The sequence below is a fragment of the Bos mutus genome, chromosome 10 (genome assembly GCF_027580195.1).
Source record: "Bos mutus isolate GX-2022 chromosome 10, NWIPB_WYAK_1.1, whole genome shotgun sequence".
In the NCBI taxonomy this organism is placed as follows: domain Eukaryota; kingdom Metazoa; phylum Chordata; class Mammalia; order Artiodactyla; family Bovidae; genus Bos; species Bos mutus.
In genome coordinates, this window is record NC_091626.1 from 70,777,311 (window position 1) to 70,798,639 (window position 21,329).

A 21,329-nucleotide genomic window follows, 5' to 3' on the forward strand; every position below is an offset into this window, starting at 1 on the left:
TGATGGGGTGTCCCTCTGCTGTTATGAAGTGTGTCAGTGGCCAGCGGAGAACCAGCCCTTGCTGATATGTGCTGTTTGAAGCTCAGATGGTTTTCATGAAGCACTGATGGAGAGGAAAGAAGGGCAGCCAGCATCAGCCGAGCACCTACCTGATACACCGCGGTCCGTGAACAGCTTCTGCTTCCTAGAAAGTTAGATTTGGGTTCAGGGGAAAACGTGAAAACATAGTTTATGCTTTTGTATGTTGTCAACAGATGTGAGAAGTTAAAAAGTGACTTAGCTTCTAAAACAATGCTGGTGATGTCATGGAGCTGGGGATAAGTAAGGACCACACAAGGGATAAGGACATGTGTCATCAGTTCCGAGAGGGTGAGGGCATAGGGTCCTGGGGAGGACAAGGAGGCTCCCTCCTCAGGTTCCCTGCTCTCCACCTATAACAATTTTTTTAAATTTTATTTTAATTTTGGGTGCACTGGGTCTTCATTGCTGTGCTCGGCTTTTCTCTAGTTGTGGTGCGTGGGCTTCTCACTGTGGTGGCTTCTCTTGTGGAGCACAGGCTCTAGCCACATGGTCTCAGTTGTTGCAACTTGATTTAATAGAAAAATTAAATAAAACTCTTCTCTCCCCCAGTCTTCCCAAGAGCAGCCATCATTCCACACTGCCATGCAGCCCAGGCGCCCTGCCCCACAGATGTTTTCTGCCCCTATGTCCCCATGAAAACACTTCTCCCCAAGGTCACCAATGTCGTCAGATAATTGCCAGATACACTGAGCCAAAAGGCACCGGCTCTTTACAGGCCTTATCTTACTCGATTGTTCTCCACATTTGGCCCTGCAGACCACTCCCTCCTTCCTGAAACCCTCCCTTCCCGAGACTTCCTTGCCAACAGCAGTTCAGTTCAGTTCCGTTGCAAATATTTATTGCCTTCCCAACAACGTGCCAGTCACTGCTGTAGGCACTGGGGGACAATAAAAAGGATGAACAATTGACCCCGCACTTCAAGGAGCTTCCTTCTGGTCCCACGAAGGAGGCCTACACGGAAACACGGGCTTGCGGTACGCAGAGGAAGCTCCATGAGAGCTGTGTACACAAGGGGCACACATCAGGGACTCCAACCCAGCCCTCGAGGAGAGGGGCCTAATGTGCTGGACACCTTCTGTCCTGGATTTATTCCCATTTCAAATCCCTTCTCTGGCATCCCCTCTCCTCTCTCCTTTAAGTGCTGATATTACTTGAGGCTCTCTCCTCAGTTCTGCTCCCTGATCACTGTACCCTCCTTAAAGCAATCTCATCCACACCCAGAATTTCTACTCCTGCGTCTATTTTGAAAACTCTCAAACCTTTATTTCTAGCCAGGGTAATGTCCTGAGTTCTTGATTCATGTATTCAAATTCTGTATCAGTTAGCATTGCTTTTACTACATAACTGAAAAGATCTAAAGAGGCTTAAAGATCTAAAGATCTAAAAGATCTCTATTTCTAATCAGGGACCCAGCTCCTTTCAGCTGTTGCTTCTGCCATCCTCAAGTTTTCCTTCCATATGGTAGTTTCCAATATGGCTGTTGCACCTCTACCCACATTCTAGGCAGCAGAAAGGATAAAGGGGTCAGAGCATGTATCATGTAGCATAATGTTTTCAGGTTTGATCCAGATTGTGGCATGTGACAGGATTTCTTTCCTTTTTAAGGCTGAATAACATTTCATTGTATGTATATATACACATTTTGTTTAAACGTTTATCCATTCATCTATCAATCGACACTTAGGTTGCTTTAACCTCTTGACTATTGTGAGTGGAGCTGCTATGAACTTGAATGTACAAATATCTCCTAGAGGCCCTACTTTCAATTCTTTAGGATATATACCCAAAAATAGGATTGGTGGATACTATAGTACTATCTTTTTTGGAAGAACTGCCATCCCGTTTTCCATAGCAATTGCATGGATTCACTTCTGTCATCTGCTTTTTTCCACTTAAAAATATATTCTGAGCATTTTCTCAGGTGATTAATACTCTTCTCATATAACACGATTTTCAGAGACTACATAGGAATCCATCATCTGCTTAACTAGTCTTTTCATGGGAGAACAACCAGGCACAGCTTTTCACTGTTATAATGATACGCTGTTAGACATTCCTTAGATAAGCTTTATATTCATTATTCCTTCAGGATAAAATTCCTGAGAAGTGTGAGCATTTCTAACAATTAGGAAAGGTATACTTGACATCATAGACTGTGCATAATTAAAGTACACGATTTGATGAGTTTCAGCAGAGGTATACAACTGTGAACCATCACAACAGTCAAGGTAATGAGTAAACCCTTCACCCCAACAAGCCTACTCATGCCTTTTGTATCCGTCCCTCTGCTCCCCCCCTGCTGGGTCATGTGGTAGGTGCATGCTTCACTTTTTAAAAACTGCCAAACTGTTTCCAAAGTGATTGTTACTAGCTTACATTCCACTGGTAATGCATAAGAGTTCTAGTTGCTCCACATCCTTACCAACAACTGGTATGATTCAGACATTCTAATAGGTGTATAATGGTACCTTGGTGTGGGTTTTTTGTTTTTGTTTTTTTTTAATTCACTTTTTTTTTTTTGGCCATGTCACACAGATTGCGGGATCTTAGTTCTCCAGCCAGGGACTAAACCCAGGCTATGGCAGTGAAAGCTCAAGTCCTAACCACTGGACTGCCAGGGAACTCCCTGTTTTCTTAATATTGAACTTTAAGAAGTCTTTATGTTTCAGATGCAAGTCCTTTATCAGATATCTGAAAATATAGTCTCCTAGTCTGTGATTTCTTTTCATTTTGTTTACAGTATCAAAGGTCAGGAGTTTGTAATTTTGATCATCTAATTTATCAATTTTTTTCTTTTATGGAGCATGCTTTTAGTATCATCTAAGAAACCTTTCCCTACACAAGTTCACAAAGGTTTTCTGCATTGTTTTGTTCTTTACATCTTCATTTATAATCATTTTGAGATCACTTTTACATATAGTGGAAGGTATAGATCAAAGTTCATCTTTTCACACATGGATGTCCAACTAGCATTATTAGTTGAAAAGACTTTCCTTATCCATTGAATTGCATTTGCATTGTGTCAAAAGTCAATTAACCAGTATGTGTGGGTCTGTTTTTAGACTCTATTTGTTCTTTTGATATATTAGTCTATCTTTATACCAATATCGTGCTGCCTTGATTTCTGTATCTTTACAATGAGTTTTGAAATTAGGTAGTGTAAATCTTCCAACTTTGGTTTTTTTTTTTTTTTTTTTTTAAGTTGTTTTGGCTATTTTAGATTCTTTGCATTTACATGTGAATTTAGAATCAACTTGTCAATTAACAAAAATAAAAACATGCTAGGATTGCACTGAATATGTTTATAAGTTTAAAGAAAATTGACATCTTAGCAATATTGAGTCTTCTGATCCACAAGCGTATATACATATCCACAAGTATATATTTCCATTTGTTTAGACCTTCTTTATTTCTCCCAGAAATGCTCTGTAGCTATCAGTGTACAGACCTTGTACATTTTAATCAGATTTACCCCTAAGTATTTAATATATTTAATGCATTGCAAATTATATTGATTTTTTACTTCATTGTCCAATTATTCATTGCTAGTGTATAAAAAATAGAGGTTTTTGTCTTATACCTAGCAATCCTGCTAAACTCATTAGTTCTACTAGCTTTTTTGGTGAAGTAAGTGTGTGAAAGTCTCTGTTGTGTCCAACTGTTTGCGACCCCATGGACTATACAGTCCGTGGAATTCTCCAGGCCAGAATACTGGAGTAGGTATCCTTTCCCTTCTCCAGGGGATTTCCCCAATCCAGGGATCAAACCCAGGTCTCCTGCATTGCCAGCGGATTCTTTACTAGCTGAGCCACAAGGGAAACCCCAGTTTTTTTGGTAGATTCCTTAGAATTTTCTACATAGATGGTCATATTTTCTGCAAATAAAGATGGTTTTACTTTTTCTATCCAATCTAGATACCTTTTCTTTTACTTGCTTTATTGTACTGACTAGAATCTTAGTAGGATGCTAAATGGGCTTCCCTGGTAGCTCAGCTGGTAAAGAATCTGCCTACAATGCAGGAGACCTGGGTTCAATCCCTGGGTTGGGAAGATCCCTTGGAGGAGAGGGCATGAGAATCCATGACAGTATTCTTGCCTGGAGAAGCCCCATGGACAGAGGAGCCTGGAGGGCTGCAGTCCATAGTGTTGCAGAGTCAGACAAGACAGATCGAGTAAGCACAGGCACAGCACAGCATGTTAAATAGAAGTGGTAAAAGCAGACGTCTTTGTCCTGTTTCTGATCTCAGAAGGAAAGCTCTCAGTCATTTCATCTTAAGTTTTATGTTGAGAAGCAGAAGTCTTGAATGTGCATTTTCAAGATTTTTGGTAAGTATGGACTCCAGAAAAGTGCCAATTTATACCATCTCCAGCAATGTATGAGAAGGTACCTTTTCCTGCTGCTGCTAAGTCACTACAGTCGTGTCTGACTCCATGCAACCCCATAGACAGAAGCTCACCAGGCTCCCCCGTCCCCGGGATTCTCCAGGCAAGAACACTGGAGTGGGTTGCCATTTCCTTCTCCAATGCGTGAAAGTGAAAAGTGAAAGTGAAGTCGCTCAGTTGTGTCCAACTCCTAGCGACCCCATGGACTGCAGCCCACCAGGCTCCTCTGTCCATGGGATTTTCCAGGCAAGAGTACTGGAGTGGGGTGCCATTGCCTTCTCTGGGTACCTTTTCCTACACCCTGGCTAACATTAGACATCATCTTAGAAAAATAAAAGTCTGTAATTCTTAATGTTACCTGTTCATTTTAAATTTGTTTATCTGATTGTTAGTGGAGATCAGCATCATTTAGTTTACAGGTCAACTATATTAGTTTTTCTAGTTGTCTATGTCCTTTGCTCATTGGTCTAATTGAGTATTTTCTTTTTTAATAATTTCATATAGATTTTTAAAGTTTAATTCCTTAATTAAATTTAAATATATATGATATAATATGTCTGTAGTATTTTACCCCATTTGTCTTTTGACCTTTACTTTGGTTTATGGATTTTTTTTTTAATGTGGACTGTTTCAAAAATCTTTATTGACTTTGTTACAATATTGCTTCTCTTTTAAGTTTGTTTGGGGTTTTTTGGCCCCGAGGCATGTGGGATCTTAGCTCTCTGACCAGGGATGGAACTGCACTCCAGGCGTTGGAAGGTGCAGTCTTAACCACTGGACCGCCAGGGAAGTCCCTGTTTGGTTTTTTATATATATACTACTTTTAATAGAATTTTTTAGAGTACTTTTAGATTCACAGCAAAATTAAGTATAAAGAGAGTTCCTATGTATCCTTTATCCCTGCAATACAGCCTTCCCACTATTGACATCCCACACAACCAACATCCTGCACCAGAGTGGTACATACGTTACCATTGATGAACCTAACCTACACCGACACATCACTGTCACCCCAAATCCATAGTTTACATTAGGATTCACTCTTGGTGTTATAGATTCTATAGGTCTGGACAAATGTATAATGATATATATCCACAATTACATCATCATACAGAATAATTCCACTGCCCTGCTGTTGCTGCTGCTGTTAAGTTGCTTCAGTCGTGTCCAACTCTGTGCAACCCCATAGACAGCAGCCCACCAGGCTCCCCTGTCCCTGGGATTCTCCAGGCAAGAACACTGGAGTGGGTTGCCACTTCCTTCTCCAATGCATGAAAGTGAAGAGTGAAAGTGAAGTCGCTCAGTCGTGTCTCACTCTTAGCAGCCCCATGGACTGCAGCCCACCAGGCTCCTGCGTCCATGGGATTTTCCAGGCAAGAGTACTGGAGTGGGGTGCCATTGCCTTCTCTGTCCACTGCCCTACAAACCTTCTATTCTCTTCCTACTCATCCTTCCCTCCTCTCTAACCCCTGGAAACCACTGATCTTTTTATAGTCTCCATAGTTTTGCCTTTTTCCAGAATGTCATACTGTTTCAATGATACAGTATATAGCCTTTTTAGATTGGCTTCTTTCACTTAATAATATAGATTTAAGCTTCCTTCACATCTTTTCTTGGCTTGGTAGCTCATTTCTTTTTAGCTGAATAATATTTTATTGTCTAAAGGTACCACAGTTTATTTATCCATTCACCTAGATAAGGATATCTTAGTTGCTTCCAAGTTTGGGCAATTATGAATAAACCTACTGTAAATATTTACATGCAGTTCTTATATAGACATAAGTTTTCAACTCATTTGGGTAAATACCAAGGAGAGAAAATTCTGAATTATATGGCAAGAGTATGTTTATAAGTGTTTGTTTTTTATTTATTAAAAAAAAAAAACCCCACATTGAAGTCTTTAGTTTTTTGCTGACAAAGCTATCAACCTTTTTTCATAATTTCTATCTTTGGTTTTGATTAGAAAGGTTTTTCCCTTCCAAAATTTTACAAATCTTCAGTAGCTTCTGAAGTAGTAGTTCTTCTAGTAGGTCTATGGTTTTATTTTATTTTTACATTTCAAGCTTTGTTTTACTTTGATGAGGCAGCTATCTAACTAGATTTTTTTCTTGGCTTTCTTGTCACTTTCTTAGTCACATATAGCTCCCTCTAAATGTTTTATCCACAATTCCAAAAAAGTTCCCTTTTTACAAACGAGAAAATTGAGGCAGAGAGACAACTCATTGCATTCAAGATCACATAAGTGTAAGTGTTAGTCACTCAGTCATGTCTGACTCTTTGCGATCTCATGGACTGTAGCTCACCAGGCTCCTCTGCCCATGGGATTCTCCAGGTAAGAATACTGAAATGGGTTGCCATTTCCTTCTCCAGGGGATCGTCCCAACCCAGGGATTGAACCTGGGTCTCCAGCACTGCAGGCAATTCTTTACCATCTGAGCCACCAGGGAAGCCCCTAAGATCACATAGCCATTAATTTATATAGTCAGAATTCAAACCTAGGTCTTTTGATGCCAAATCCTGTTCTTTCCACCACAGCCCTGGTACTCAAATTATGATCTATGAACAAGCAGCATTGGGCAACACCTGGGAGCTTGTTAGAAACACAGTCTTAGGTAACACCCCATACCCACTGAATCAGAATCTGCATTAATATCAAATGTGAGAAGTCTGTTGTGACTATTTCCCCCAGATTAGAATACATCAGAATCATCTGGGAATAGTTGTTGAGCTTCATCCTTCCCCAATATTTTAACTCAGTAGGACAGGGGTGATGACCAGACATCTGCATTTTAACAACCATCTCAAGTTTTCTTATGCAGGTACTCCCTTCCCCACCATCACCAGCACCACACTTAGAGAAATGCACAGAAACAACTGAGACATTCTAAAACTGTAACGTAGGACACCAAAAGTGATGGCTGATTATTTCTCCCTATCTCAGTTTAGATATATCCTTTAGTTCAGTTCAGTCGCTCAGTCGTGTCCGACTCTGCAACCCTATGGACTGCAGCACGCCAGGCTTCCCTGTCCATCCAGCTCCTCGAGCTTGCTCAAACTCATGTCCGCTGAGTCGGTGATGCCATCCAACCATCTCATCCTCTGTCGTCCCCTTCTCCTCCTGCCTTAAATCTTTCCCAGCATCAGGCTGTTTTCCAATGAGACAGTTCTTCACATCAGGTGGCCAAAGTATTGGAGCTTCAGCATCAGTCCTTCCAATGAATATTCAGGACTGATTTCCTTTACGATTGACTGGTTTGATCTTGCAGTCCAAGGGACACTCTAGAGTCTTCTCCACCAATGTATCCTTACCACCTGAGAGACTGCTACAGGCTAACAGTAACTCTTTTTATGTCAATATGTGGCAGTGAGGTTGTAATAATGAGGATAACTAAACCTTCAAATTTACAGAAAATCACACAAAGAAAATTAAGGGCAAAAAGCCTTCACTCGATCCAGAAATTTGTGGAGGCAGCGTGGAGAAACATTTACCCAAGTATATTGAAGTCTACTATCCCAACTTCAAATTTGGTCAATTACGTCTTTGAGTCAGGGTTTCCTCACAGATAAAGTCAGAGTAATAATAAGCTGCCAGTAGGTGGAACGAAGTCTCCTGTTAACTTTTTTAACTTTTGTCCCCAGCATCGTAGGGCTGGGATGAAAAACATCCGAGGAGACTAAGCAGCCTCCAGAGGCGCGCGCGCGCGCGCGCGTGTGTGTCTTTCTTTGCCGGCTTGTGTGAGTATGTTTCTTTGCCAGCTCAGATTTGCCCAGAAATCTACGCCACCTGGCTAGAGGTGGGGCGCGGGCAACCAACCACACCCGGCCCCTCGGTTCGCCGGTCTGCGCTGGCAAGTTAGAGAAACACCCTCTTCCTCGCCCAGTCCTCCAGAAAGACTCCGTCATCAACAATTCATTAAGACACTCGTCTCCATTGGCTGGCGCCTCCACTCGCGCCGGCAGCGGTCCAATGAGAAAGGACTTGAGAGACCCTTCTGAATAATAAACACCCTCCCGTGACGTAGCGACCGGAGACTGGCTGAGATGGCGCGAGGCGGGGCCAGCTCGGGCGGCGGCGAGGGCTGTTGGGGCTGCTCAGTTCCAGCTGGGGAGGGTCGAGCCCGGAGTGGGGTCGGAGCTCGGGACCGGCACTGAGAGGGCGAGCGCGGGGCACAGACGAGCGGGCAGGCGGCAGGATGTTCAGCTGGTTAGGGCGGCAGGCGGGCGGGCGCGGAGGTACGGGCGCGGACCCGGTGCAGACCGTGACGGGTGGCCTGCGCTCACTCTACCAGCGCAAGGTGCTGCCGCTGGAGGAGGCGTATCGTTTCCACGAGTTCCACTCGCCGGCGCTGGAGGACGCCGACTTTGAGAACAAGCCCATGATCCTGCTGGTGGGCCAGTACAGCACCGGCAAGACCACCTTCATCAGGTAACCCTCCCCGCCCCCTCCGCCCTCCTGCCTGCACACCTGTCCCCGTCACCTAGGTGGAGGCCGTCGTCCTCCCCACGTGCGCGCCTGTTGTCACCAGCCTCCCGCCAGCTTCCTGCAGCGCCCCCTTCTCCTTCGAGGAATCCCCTCTCTGCCGCTTTCTCCAGCATCGGCGCGGCCTCAGGTTCCCCGTGTGAGCGCGGTGCCCGGGTGTCTGAAGCCCTACCCCGGGACCGGCCGCCGAAGTGAGGGCAGGCTCTCCCTACGCGGCCGAGAGGGTCCTCAGAACCTCCCCCGTCTCTGCGTACTACGAGCCCTGCTCCTTGCGTTTGGAAAGGCACTCATCTGACTGGCTTTATTTATCTTGTTACCCTAGCCTGGGAGCCCCGGGATGGGAGGAAAAGCAAGGCTATAATAAGCACCTTCTTGACGAGCGAGTGAGACCAAGGGCTGGAAATGGGGACAAAGGTGTGGGGTATCAGAATGGATCATTGAGTCAAGTTGGGAAGTTAAGTCCCAGCACAGTGCCCGGCGTATAACTACTTACTGAATGAAAGAATGGCAACAGTAGAGGGTATTGCCCACGCCCCCTTCCATTGCGGCCCTGCATCCCGCCCCCAACACTGTGTTCAGGGGGACCGAGTAGAGAGGTCGCCTTCATTCAGCTCGTGCACAGCCTCTCTTTATCCTGCCATAGGAAGTTAGCTGTGTGTAGCCGCCGAACCAGCCAGCGCCCAGTGGAGCTCAGGGGGAGTGTCATATTACTACTGGTTAGTTTCCATTTCTTAGGTGGGTCATTCCCTTCTCCGTCACCCTTGACAACTGAAAATATTTGTCATGCTTGCCATGTCTCCAAAAGCAAACAATTACTGTGGATGCCTTGACATTCAAATCATATAGGTCCCTCGGAAGTGATTTTTAATGGGAAATAATTTGCATTTTGTAACAGATTGCTTTTTTAAGAGGCTATTTTACTTTTAAAGCAGCTGGCATATTAAGACTCTCTTTGGTTAGGAGACTTGTTTTCCTGGGTTAAACTGTGTGTCCATTGAAACAAAGTGATCATTTTAGGTTTTGGGCCAAGGTTTTGGAAATTGTAAGTTTCTTCATCATTGATGATCAACAGGTGTTCAGAAAACTGCATCTATATTTGGATACATGCCATTTCTATTAAGTAGAGGCCTCTTTTTCTGGGTTCCAGTGACCTACAGTTCCTAAAAATATAGTTGTTACTACAGAAAATAGGTTCCATCCAAAGCTGCAGCTACACAATGAATTAATTCAGCAAAGCAAATAGACTATATTGAAATATAGTTCTCGAAAGTAAGTTGAATGTAAAGGAAGATGAAAGAAAATACTTTTAAATTGCTTTATTTGGTGTTTATTAGTAAGCTGAAAATAGTATTAAATATGTCACCTAAGACACTCAAAATGAACCTAGAAATATTACATAAACTGATACCTTGAAAGATGTTGTAAAATACACTTCAGGGCTCAGTAATACTAACCAATTTAAGTATATAGGCCTATGAAGCATTATGTAGCACAAGAGTAGGAGGTAGACCTTTTGAAATATACAGATAAAGGATAAGAAGGTAAGCATTGTTATAATTAAAATAGTCTCAGCATTGGTGATGGCCTATTCAGAGCACCCTGAGTAGTTCCTCCCATCTGTCCTTGCCATTAGATTGTGTGATTAGGGAGCCCCTGTTAATACTGTGTCAACCTGGATATTATTTGGTCCTCTCTCTGCTCCCACAGCCTGGATAATAAGCAAATCTAAGGCAGGAGAACAAACCCACGGAAACATGTATCCATCTTTTTTTCAGCTTACTGTTTTTCTGTCTCATCATTTGGGGGAACTTTGTGGCATAGCTAAGCATAGTTTGAAGAAGGATTGGGAATTTGGTGACTCTATCCAAGGACTTCCCGGTGGCTCAGTGGTAAAGAAATCACCTGCCAAGCCGAAGACACGGGTTCGATCCCTGGGTCACTCCAGTATTCTTACCTGGGAAATCCCATGGACAGAGGAGCCTGGTAAGTTATAGTCCATAGGGTCGCAGAGTCAGACACAACTTAGCAACTAAACAATGACTCCATCCAAATGAACCACTTCTCAGGAGGCCCTGGAGCCCCCATGTGCAACACTACAGTGAGAAAGGAGTCACCCTATCAGGAAGTCACTTGCTCTTGAGACCTTCCCTGGCCTAAGTGACTTGGTTGTTAGGCATCAGACACAAAAGTGGACCTGTGAGGGCGGAAGAAACTCGGGGTATACCAGAAGGTTGGTGAGGCACTGGAGACCTGAGTTTGATTTCAGAGTGGGGCTAGGAGGAAAAGATTCAGCTTCTGGAAGGAAATACCCAAACAAAAGGGCAGCTGCCCTCTAGAGTCCTACCTGGTACTGGGGGCCAAAAGTGTTGACCCAGGTGCTGACCATCCTGGAACCTGCCTGCATCTGTGGCTGTCTTTTCTCTGAGGCTGGTCAGTGCCTGGGTGTTTTGTTTCTAGCCCATAAGCACTGGAAGCTCATAATTGGCTATAGGATGCACCTGTCTGCATAGTCAGAGATTCTTATCCACCTGGCTTCTTGCACATCCCCAGAGGTCACTGGTTACACAGAGCCTGCACTAATATAGAGGGAAACTTCTCTCCTTGTGAAGTCACTCAGCCAAGCCTTTGATATTCATTCCACCTTTGACAAAACGTTACTCTTCCTTCCTTTGGTCGCATAACCGGAAAGAATTGAGAGCCCCGTTGAAACATGGTGAGCCAGGACTTTCACCAAGAGTGTGGCGTTTTAAGTGTGTCCTGTGTTCTAATTAAAAGGTCTCCTAGGGACTTCCGTAGTGGTCCAGTGGTTAAGACTGTGTGCTTCCACTTCAGGGATTGCGGGTTCCATCTCTGGTGAGGGAACTAAGATCCTGCATGCCATGCGGAGTGGCCAAAAAAAAACAAAAACCCTCCTAAATAGAGTGGATGGAGAGTCTGAGTGTCAAGAAGCTATGCTCACTATGGAAGATGACCATGAGGGGCCCAGATGCAAGGAAGAGGATAGATAAGAGTTTCAATGGACTCTCCTCACATGGGTCACAAAGCTGGCCCAGAACTTCAGGAGATGTTTGTCAAAGTCCTTTTGGGGTAGAAGCAGAACAGTCTATTGTCTCATTGACAGTTTTATTTCTCAGAAGACTGAGGATGCAATGGGAGGAACTGGTGCTGCTCTGCCTCTGGGCAGCAAGAAAGAATTGGCCAGAGAAGGAGAAGAGATGGGCATGGGAAAAGTGGCCAAGTCGTGGTAGACTCTTTAACAGCCAATGAAAGCTGAATATTGGCCTCAGCCAGACCTGTGTCCAAAACCTGAGGAAAATAGATTTCAGAGATTCCCCCAGAAAATCCCTGGGCCCAGATGCTGTGAGGGAAGACATTTCCCCTGAGAGGATGTGAGGTTCACCAAAAATCAGTTCAAGCCACACAATTTCAACTTCTGATTTTTAAGAGCTCCACCTTCTCTCTTCTTCCTACACTCTTGTCCTGTTCTCTCAAAAAAATTTATTCTAATGAGGAAAAAAGAAGGAAGTATAGGTTTTTAAAGGGTTGAGAATAAGGCAAGAAAAAGGGATGGAAGGCATGTAGATTGGAAAGAAGTAAAAACATCTCTATTCACAGAGAACATGATCTTGTATATAGAAAAATCCTAAGGATTAGAAAAACCCTTCAAGAACTCTTCAAACAAGTTCAGTAAGTTGTCAGGATACAAGATTAATATACAGGATCAGTTATATTTCTTTCCACTAGCAATGAACAATCTGAAAATGAAATTAAGAAAACAATTCCATTTATAATAGTACTTAAAATACTTTAGGAATAAATTTAACAGAAGTAATGCAAAACTGTAAAACTTTGTTGAAAGAAACTAAAGAAAACCTTAAAAAAAAGGAAAGACATTCCATGTTCATGGGTTGAATGACAATGTTTTTTATTTTTTACTTATTTATTTATTGGCTGTGCTGGGTCTTTGATATTGTGCAAGGGCTTTCTCTAGTTGTGGTTTGCGGGCTTCTCACTGCAGTGGCCTCTCGTCTGGAAGCATGGGCTCTAGAGCTCACGAGCTTCAGTATTTGTGGTGTATATGGGCTTAGTGGCCCCACAGCATGTGGAATCTTCCAGCGCCAGAAATCAAACCTGTGTCCCCTGCATTGGCAGGCAGATTCTTAACCACGGGACCACTAGGGGAGTCCCGACAATATTTTCAGAATGGCAGTAATACTCCAAGTGATCTTTAGAGTCATTTGCAATCCCTAGCAAAATCCCAACTGCCTTCTTTGTAGAAATTGACAAGCTGATCCTAAAAATTCACATGGAATTGTGAGGGGTCCAGAATAGCCAAAACAATCTTGGGGGAAAGAACAACAATATTCAATTTCTCATACTTCTGATTTGAAAACTCACCACAAAGCTACAGTAAACAGGAAGGTATGACACTAGCATACGGAGAGACACATAGGTCAACTGAATAGAATTGAAAATTCAGAAATAACCCAATACGTGTTTGACAAATTTGTTTCTACAAGGGTTTTAAGACTGAAATTCAGTGGGGGAAATATACCTTTCAACAAATGATGGTGGGACAGTTGGATACCCACATTGCAAGAATGGAAAGTGACTTCTGATGGGCATAGGGTTTCCCTTTTGAGTGATAAAAATGTTCTGAAGTTAGATAGAGGTAGTTAGTTGTACAACTTTGCGAGAATACTAAAAACCACAGAATTGTGCCCTTTAAAAGGGCAAATTTTATGGTATATAAATTATATCTCAATAATATTATGAACCAATTCAGTCTTTCAGTATTAAGCATCCTATGATTTAATTTCCATAAATTCTACAGTTAGTGCCCATCAAGTAATTTCTGCATCTGTGCAATAATTTAAAATGAAAATGGATGCCAGAAAGAAAACACAAAAAAAGTGGAAATAAGCTAAAAGAAAACCAAGGACAAAAGGAACTAAGGAGTAGACCTGAGAAAAAGCAGTGTACAGATAGCCACCGTGCAATCCCTATTTGTTTTTTTCTTTGTATATCCTTGTCAGTATATAAACATTCATTCTTCATAATGCTCAGGTTAATAAAATCACAGTGTGATGTTCTCCTATAAAATGCTTGATAAAGCAGTTATGTTTTAAAACTTTAAATATTAAATATAGCATTAATAGGGAAAAGGCAGGCAGGGGTTCCATGGACAAGGATGAAAACAAGGTTGGTGGATAATACGAAGCATTAAGAAGCTGAAGTGAGGGGGCTGAGACAATATGTCCCCTCAGACAATTAAAAAAAAAAATGCCTCAGACAATTAAAAAAAAGCCTTTTTAGGTATGATCAGAACAAGAAAAAGAATCAGGAAGTGATAGGGTGAAGCCTGGAACTCTTCTTGGAATGTTAACAAAAAGCAGAACTACTCAGCTATTATTTTGCTTCCTCCTTTTCTCTCAAAGAAAGTGCTCCAGAGATGGTAGAAGGGAGCCCAGGCGTGTTTGAGAGGGACTCAAACCAGACAATGAGGAGCTCTCTAGGGCCTACCACAGGCAAGACCCAGGAAATACCCAGGTGGATAGATGGATGGGAGGTCCTTGTAGGAAGAGCTTGCTGCTGCTACTGCTAAGTCACTTCAGTCGTGTCGGACTCTGTGAGACCCCATAGACGGCAGCCCACTAGGCTGCCCTGTCCCTGGGATTCACCAAGCAAGAACAATGGAGTAGGTTGCCATTTCCTTCTCCAATGCATGAAAGTAAAAAGTGAAAGTGAAGTCGCTCAGTCATGTCTGACTCTTAGCGACCCCATGGACTGCAGCCTACCAGGCTCCTCCACCCATGGGATTTTCCAGGCAAGAGTACTGGAGTGGGCTGCCATTGCCTTCTCCTAGGAAGAGCTTGCAGTTGTGCTCAAAGAAAACTGTGTTCTGTGATTTGTAAGAAATAATGAAGAATATGACAAGTATCAGAAAGTTGGAAGCAGGCAAATGTTCGGTTTTCAAAAAAGGGAAGAAATAGATTTTAAGGACAAAGCTCTACTCTATTCCTCTGATAAGCTCTGCTGCTGCTGCTAAGTCACTTCAGTCGTGTCCAACTCTGTGCGACCCCATAGATGGCAGCCCACCAGGGTCCCCAGTCCCTGGGATTCTCCAGGCAAGAAGACTGGAGTGGATTGCCATTTCCTTCTCCAGTACATGAAAGTGAAAAGTGAAGATGAAGTCACTCAGTTGTGCCTGACCCTCAGCGACCCCATGGACTGCAGCCTACCAGGCTCCTCCATCCATGGGATTTTCCAGGCAAGAGTACTGGAGTGGGGTGCCATTGCTTTCTCTGGATAAGCTCTAGATTCAGCTATTAAAGAGAAATAAAGGTACTCAGTAGAAGGCAGGCTGGTTCACCCATTAAAAAAGAAAAAATCCTTTAGGGAAACACTGGGGGCCCAGTTGGGTGGTTCTTACCCTTATTCAAGTGCTAGACCCCAAAAACCATAGTCTGTGTGCCAAATACCATGCATTTTGCAGATCTTTCTGAAATACTGAAATATTTAATTTTCACTGTATAGACTGTATTTACAGTATACAATGTAAGCTCATACCTACACAGCCTAGTATTCCTTTCCTCAAATAGTATTGATGTCAGGGATGGGCCCAGCTATCCCAGACTATGGAAAAGAATCAAGCCCTCAGGGCTCTGGGTGACAAGAGCTGTGACAAAGCACAGGGTGGGGTGGGAGCATAGGAGGGACCCTTCATGCAGGTTTGGAGATTGGAAAAGGCATCTGGGGATACAACTTGGAAGCTGAACCCAGCGGAATGAGCAAAAATTCACAGCCCCAAGGGGATAGGGAAGTGAAAGTGAGAAAGTATCCTTGGTGAGGCCCAAGTTTGGTTAACCAGGTGGGTGGGTGAGCTGTCCACTGAGGTGAGGAAGAATGGAGGCATACTTATGAGTTTAGGTTTAAGCCTGTGCATAAGTGGACACCCAGGTGTAGAGTCCAAGAGGGGTCGGACATGTGGGTCTGGAATGAGAGGAAGAGGACCTTGTGGAGGCGCTGGGGAAAATATCACCACAGAGGTGGAGGTGATGCCAGGGAAGGATGGTGGTTCCGAGTCATCTTAGGACTCTCTTGGTTGCAAGTGACAGCAACTCAACTTAAAAAGCCTTAAGTAAAAAGATACACTTTTTCTCATGAAACTGATTGGACCAGAGTGTGCTGGCTTCAGACCCAGCCTGGGACCCCATGTGGTGCCATCAGGACTTGGTCTCTCAGCTCTGCTGTCTCCTCACATTGGCTTCCTTCTCAGGCACTTGCTCATGGGCGGGGGCAGAGCCTCTCCAATTCCAGACTCAAGTTCTGCCAGCTTAGCAACCCCAGTGGGAAAGAAGAGAACCCCTCTCCCCATAGTTTGAGCTACAAGTCTCAAGTTTGGGTTTCATTGGCTCGACTTTGGCCATCTGCCCATCCTTGAGCCAGTCCCTCAAGCTGAGGGAAATGAGTATCCCTGTCTGGAGTGGGGTGGTCAGCCCCTAAGCCTCATGGCCTGATGGTGGGAAGAGGTGGCTCCTCAGAGTACAGCTATCAAAAAGGGGAAATGGATGCTAGACAGGTGAAACAGCAGACGGTCCCCACAAAAGCCAGGGAAAGAGAGGGGGTGGTCAGCAGCATCAGCTGCCTCGGGGAAACAGAACCAGTGGATTAGCCATCAGAAGCCAGGGTGACCTTGGCAAGAGTCAGTAAGTGGTGCTGATGGAAGCCAGGTGACAGTGGGCTGAAGAATGAGTGGGCGGTGAAGCACCAAATATAGAAAATTCTCAGCAACTGGGCACTGAGGGCGAGGAACCATGCCCTGGTCACAGGCATTCCGGAGGTTTGGTTGATGATCATGATCCTGCAGAGTTAGAAGTTGATAGAAGGGGTGTGTGGAGGGGGAGCAGCTGGTGGTTCAGAAGCCCAGGAAGAGGCAGGACTTGGAGCAAGTGTTCTGAGGGATGGGGGTGGTGCAGGACAGGTTGAGTGTGCATTGGTGGCAGCAGTCCCTGCTTGGGGCGATGCTGTCTGTTGGCTTCTTGTCCACTAATTACATCATCTACCTAACAAAGGGCAGCAGTCCCTGAGGATTGGAAGTGACATCTAGATGCTTACTTCTAAAAGACATTCAAAACACCTTTCAAAACCTTGGAGAATTCTGAAATAGAAAGCTGTGGTTCCTGAATCTGTCCGGAGGTCAGAGTCACCAGGAGACCTTCTGAAACAGATTCCAGGGGCTCATCCCAGACCTTGTGAAGTGGAACCTCTGTGGATCAGACTGAAAACTCTGTTTTTGTTATTATAAACTACCTCTCATGGTGATTTTTAGGCAGCCTCTCCCAAGAAATGTTTGGGAACTATTGCTAGAGGAATGTTCAGTTGGTGAAATCTATGACACTGGAACCATCAAGCCTGAGGAGAGAGGCTCACTGGCGGACTTTCCATGGCCTGTGCTCCAAACTCTGTCTGATCACATTTTTAACAGATGACATAGATGAAGACATAGAAGTCATGATTACAAAACTAGGGATTATGCAGTAAATACAATTCAATAAACAGCCTTTTTCACTTAAGATGATATAATGAACTGTTTCTTGTGTTATTAAGTCATCTTCAAAAATAGCTTATGTCTGCATCATATTCTATTGTACAGCTTGGAACATTGTTTTTAATTTTTTCCCATTTTTTTAATTGAAGTAGAATTTGTTTACAGTGTTGTGTTAATTTCTGCTGTAGAGCAAAGTGATTCAGTTATAACACACACATTCTTTTTATATTCCTTTCCGTTATGGTTTATCATAGGATACTGAATATAGTTCTCTGTGCTATACAGTAGGACCTTGTTGTTTATCCATTTCATATGTAATAGCTTACATCTCGGAGAAGGCAGTGGCTCCCCACTCCAGTACTCTTGCCTGGAAAATCCCATGGATGGAGGAGCCTGGTAGGCTGCAGTCCATGGGGTCGCTAAGAGTCGGACACGACTGAGCGACTTCACTTTCACTTTTTACTTTCATGTATTGGAGAAGGAAATGGCAACCCACTCCAGTGTTCTTGCCTGGAGAATCCCAGGGACGGGCGAGCCTGGTGGGCTGCCATCTCTGGGGTTGCACAGAGTCGGACACGACTGAAGTGACTTAGCAGCAGCAGCTGCTTACATCTGCTAACCCCAACCTCCCACTCCATTCCTTCTCCAACCCCTTCCCCCTTGGCAACCACAAGTCTCTTCTCTATGTCTGTGAGTCTGTTTCTGTTTTGTACATAGATTCATTTGTGCTGCATTTTAGATTCCACATATGATATCATATGGTAGTTTTCTTTCTTTGACTTAGTATGATCATCTCTAGTTGCATCCATGTTGCTGCAGATGGCATGATTTCATTTCTTATGGCTGAGTAGTATTCCATTCTATATACATACCACATCCTGTCCTCCATTCATCTATCGATGGACATTTAGGTTGTTAACGTATCTTGGCTATTATGAATAGTGCTGCTATGAGCAGAGGGGTGTGTGTATCTTTTTGAATTATAATTTTGTCCAGGTATATGCCCAGGAGTGGAACTGCTGGATCATATGATAATTCTATTTTTAGTTTTCTGAAAAACCTTCATACTGTTTTCCAAAGTGGCTATATGAACTTCAGTTTCAGTTCAGTCGCTCAGTCGTGTCCGACTCTGTGACCCCATGAACCGTAGCACGCCAGGCCTCCCTGTCCATCACCAACTCCCGGAGTTTACCCAAACTCATGTGCATTGAGTCGGTGATGCCATCCAACCATCTCATCCTCTGTTGTCCCCTTCTCCTCCTGCCCTCAATCTTTCCCAGCCTCAGGGTCTTTTCAAACGAGTCAGCTGTTCACATCAGGTGGCCAAAGTATTGGATTTTCATCTTCAACATCAGTCCTTCCAATGAACACTCAGGACTGATCTCCTTTAGGATGGACTGGTTGGATCTCCTTGCAGTCCAAAGGACTCTCAAGAGTCTTCTCAAAAGCATCAATTCTTCAACCCTCAGCTTTCTTCATAGTCCAACTCTCACATCCATACATGACTCCTGGAAAAACCATAGCCTTGACTAGATGGACCTTTGTTGGCAAAGTAATGTCTCTGCTTTTTAATATGCTGTCTAGGTTGGTTATAACCTTCCTTCCAAGGAGTAAACATCTTTTAATTTCATGGGTGCAATCACCATCTGCAGTGATTTTGGAGCCCAGAAAAATAAAGTCAGCTGCTGTTTCCCCATCTATTTGCCATGAAGTGATGGGACCAGATGCCATGATCTTAGTTTTCTGAATGTTGAGCTTTAAGCCAACTTTTTCACTCTCCTCTTTCACTTTCGTCAAGAGGCTCTGTGCTATCTTGGTTCCAGCTTGTGCTTCTTCCAGCCCCGTGTTTCTCATGATGTACTCTGCACGTAAGTTAAATAAGCAGGGTGACAATATACAGCCTTGACGTACTCCTTTTCCTATTTGGAACCAGTCTGTTGTTCCATGTCCAGTTCTAACTGTTGCTTCCTGACCTGCATGCAAATTTCTCAAGAGGCAGGTCAGATGGTCTGGTATTCCCATCTCTTTCAGAATTTTCCACAGTTTATTGTGATCCACACAGTCAAAGGCTTTGGCATAGTCAATAAAGCAGAAATAGATGTGTTTCTGGAACTGTCTTGCTTTTTTGATGATCCAACAGATGTTGGAAATTTGATCTCTGGTTCCACTGCCTTTTCTAAAACCAGTTTGAACATCTGGAAATTCATGGTTCACGTATTGCTGAAGCCTGGCTTATTTTGAGCATTACTTTACTAGCTTGTGAGATGAGTGCAATTGTGCAGTAGTTTGAGCATTCTTTGGCATTGCCTTTCTTTGGGATTGGAATGCAAACTGACCTTTTCCAGTCCTGTAGCCACTGCTGAGTTTTCCAAATTTGCTGACATACTGAGTGCAGCACTTTCACAGCATCATCTTTCAGGATTTGAAATAGCTCAACCGGAATTTCATCACCTCCACTAGCTTTGTTCATAGTGATGCTTTCTAAGGCCCACTTGACTTCACTTTCCAGGATGTCTGGCTCTAGGTGAGGGATCACACCATCATGGTTATCTGGGTCATAAAGATCTTTTTTGTACAGTTCTTCTGTGTATTCTTGCCACCTCTTCTTAATATCTTCTGCTTCTGTTGTGTCCATACCATTTCTGTCCTTTATTGTGCCCATCTTTGCAGGAAATGTTCCCTTGGTATCTCTAATTTTCTTGAAGAGATCTCTAGTCTTTCTTATTCTATTGTTTTCCTCTATTTCTTTGCATTGATCAGTGAGGAAGGCTTTCTTATCTCTCCTTGCTATTCTTTGGAACTCTACATTCAAATAGGTATATCTTTCCTTTTCTCCTTTGCCTTTTGCTTCTCTTCTTTTCACAGCTATCCGACTAATAGTATTTATATTCCCTCCAGCATTTATTTGTAGACTGCATTTATTTTTAATGATGGACATTTGACTGGTGTGAGGTGGTACCTCATTGTGGTTTTAATTTCCTTTTCTCTAAGAGTTAGCTATGTTGAGCATATTTTCATGTGCCCAGTGGCCATTTGTTTGTTTTCTTAGGAGAAATGTCTATTTTTTAATTGGGTTGGGTATTTTGTTGTTGTTGAGTTGTATGAGCTGTTAGTATATTTTGGAGATTAAGCCCTTGTCAGTCACAGTATTTGCAAATATTTTTTCCCATTCCATAGGTTGTCTTTCCATATTTTTTGTTCATTTGTTTGTTTTTGTTTTTTATGGTTTCCTTTGCTCTGAAAATCTCATAAGTTTGATTAGGTCCCACTTGTTTTTGTTTTTATTTCTATTGCCTAAGAAAACATTGGTCTGAATTATGTCAGAAACTGTTTTGCCTATACTCACTTCTAGGAGTTTTATGATATCATGTCTTATGTTTAGATCTTTAAGCCACTTTTAGTTTATTTTTGTGCATGTTGTAAATCAGCTTCATTGATTTACATGCATCTGTCCAACTTTCCCAGCACCACTTCCTGAAGAGACTTTTTCCCATTTTATATTCTTACCTCTTTTGTCAAAGATTAATTGCCTATAGGTGTGTGGGTTTATTTTTGTGCTCTCTGTTCTGTCCCATTGATCCATATGGCTGTTTTTGTACCAAACCACAGTGTTTTGATTACTGTAGCTTTGTAGTATTGTCTAAAATATGGGAGAGTTCCCTCAGGATTGCTTTGGCAATTCTGGGTCTTTTGTGGTGCCATGGGGGGCTTCCCAGGTGACTCAGTGGTAGAGAATCTGCCTGCCAAGCAGGAGACACAAGTTCAGTCCTTGGGTCAGAAAGATCTCCTGGAGAAAGAAATGGCAACCCACTCTAGTATTCTTGCCTGGGAAATC

The 21,329-nt window shown here is 43.3% G+C and overlaps 1 protein-coding gene across 1 annotated transcript in view; it reads left to right on the forward strand.

The window, feature by feature from the left end:
* Positions 1 to 8,541: 8,541 nt before the first annotated feature.
* EHD4 (EH domain containing 4) overlaps positions 8,542 to 21,329 on the forward strand; it is a 92,064-nt gene continuing 79,276 nt past the window's right edge. Inside the window, exon 1 of the mRNA XM_005903973.3 lies at positions 8,542 to 8,889. Within this exon, the coding sequence (XP_005904035.1) occupies positions 8,657 to 8,889 (233 nt within the window). The 5' untranslated portion in view covers positions 8,542 to 8,656. The remainder of the gene's footprint in view (positions 8,890 to 21,329) is intronic.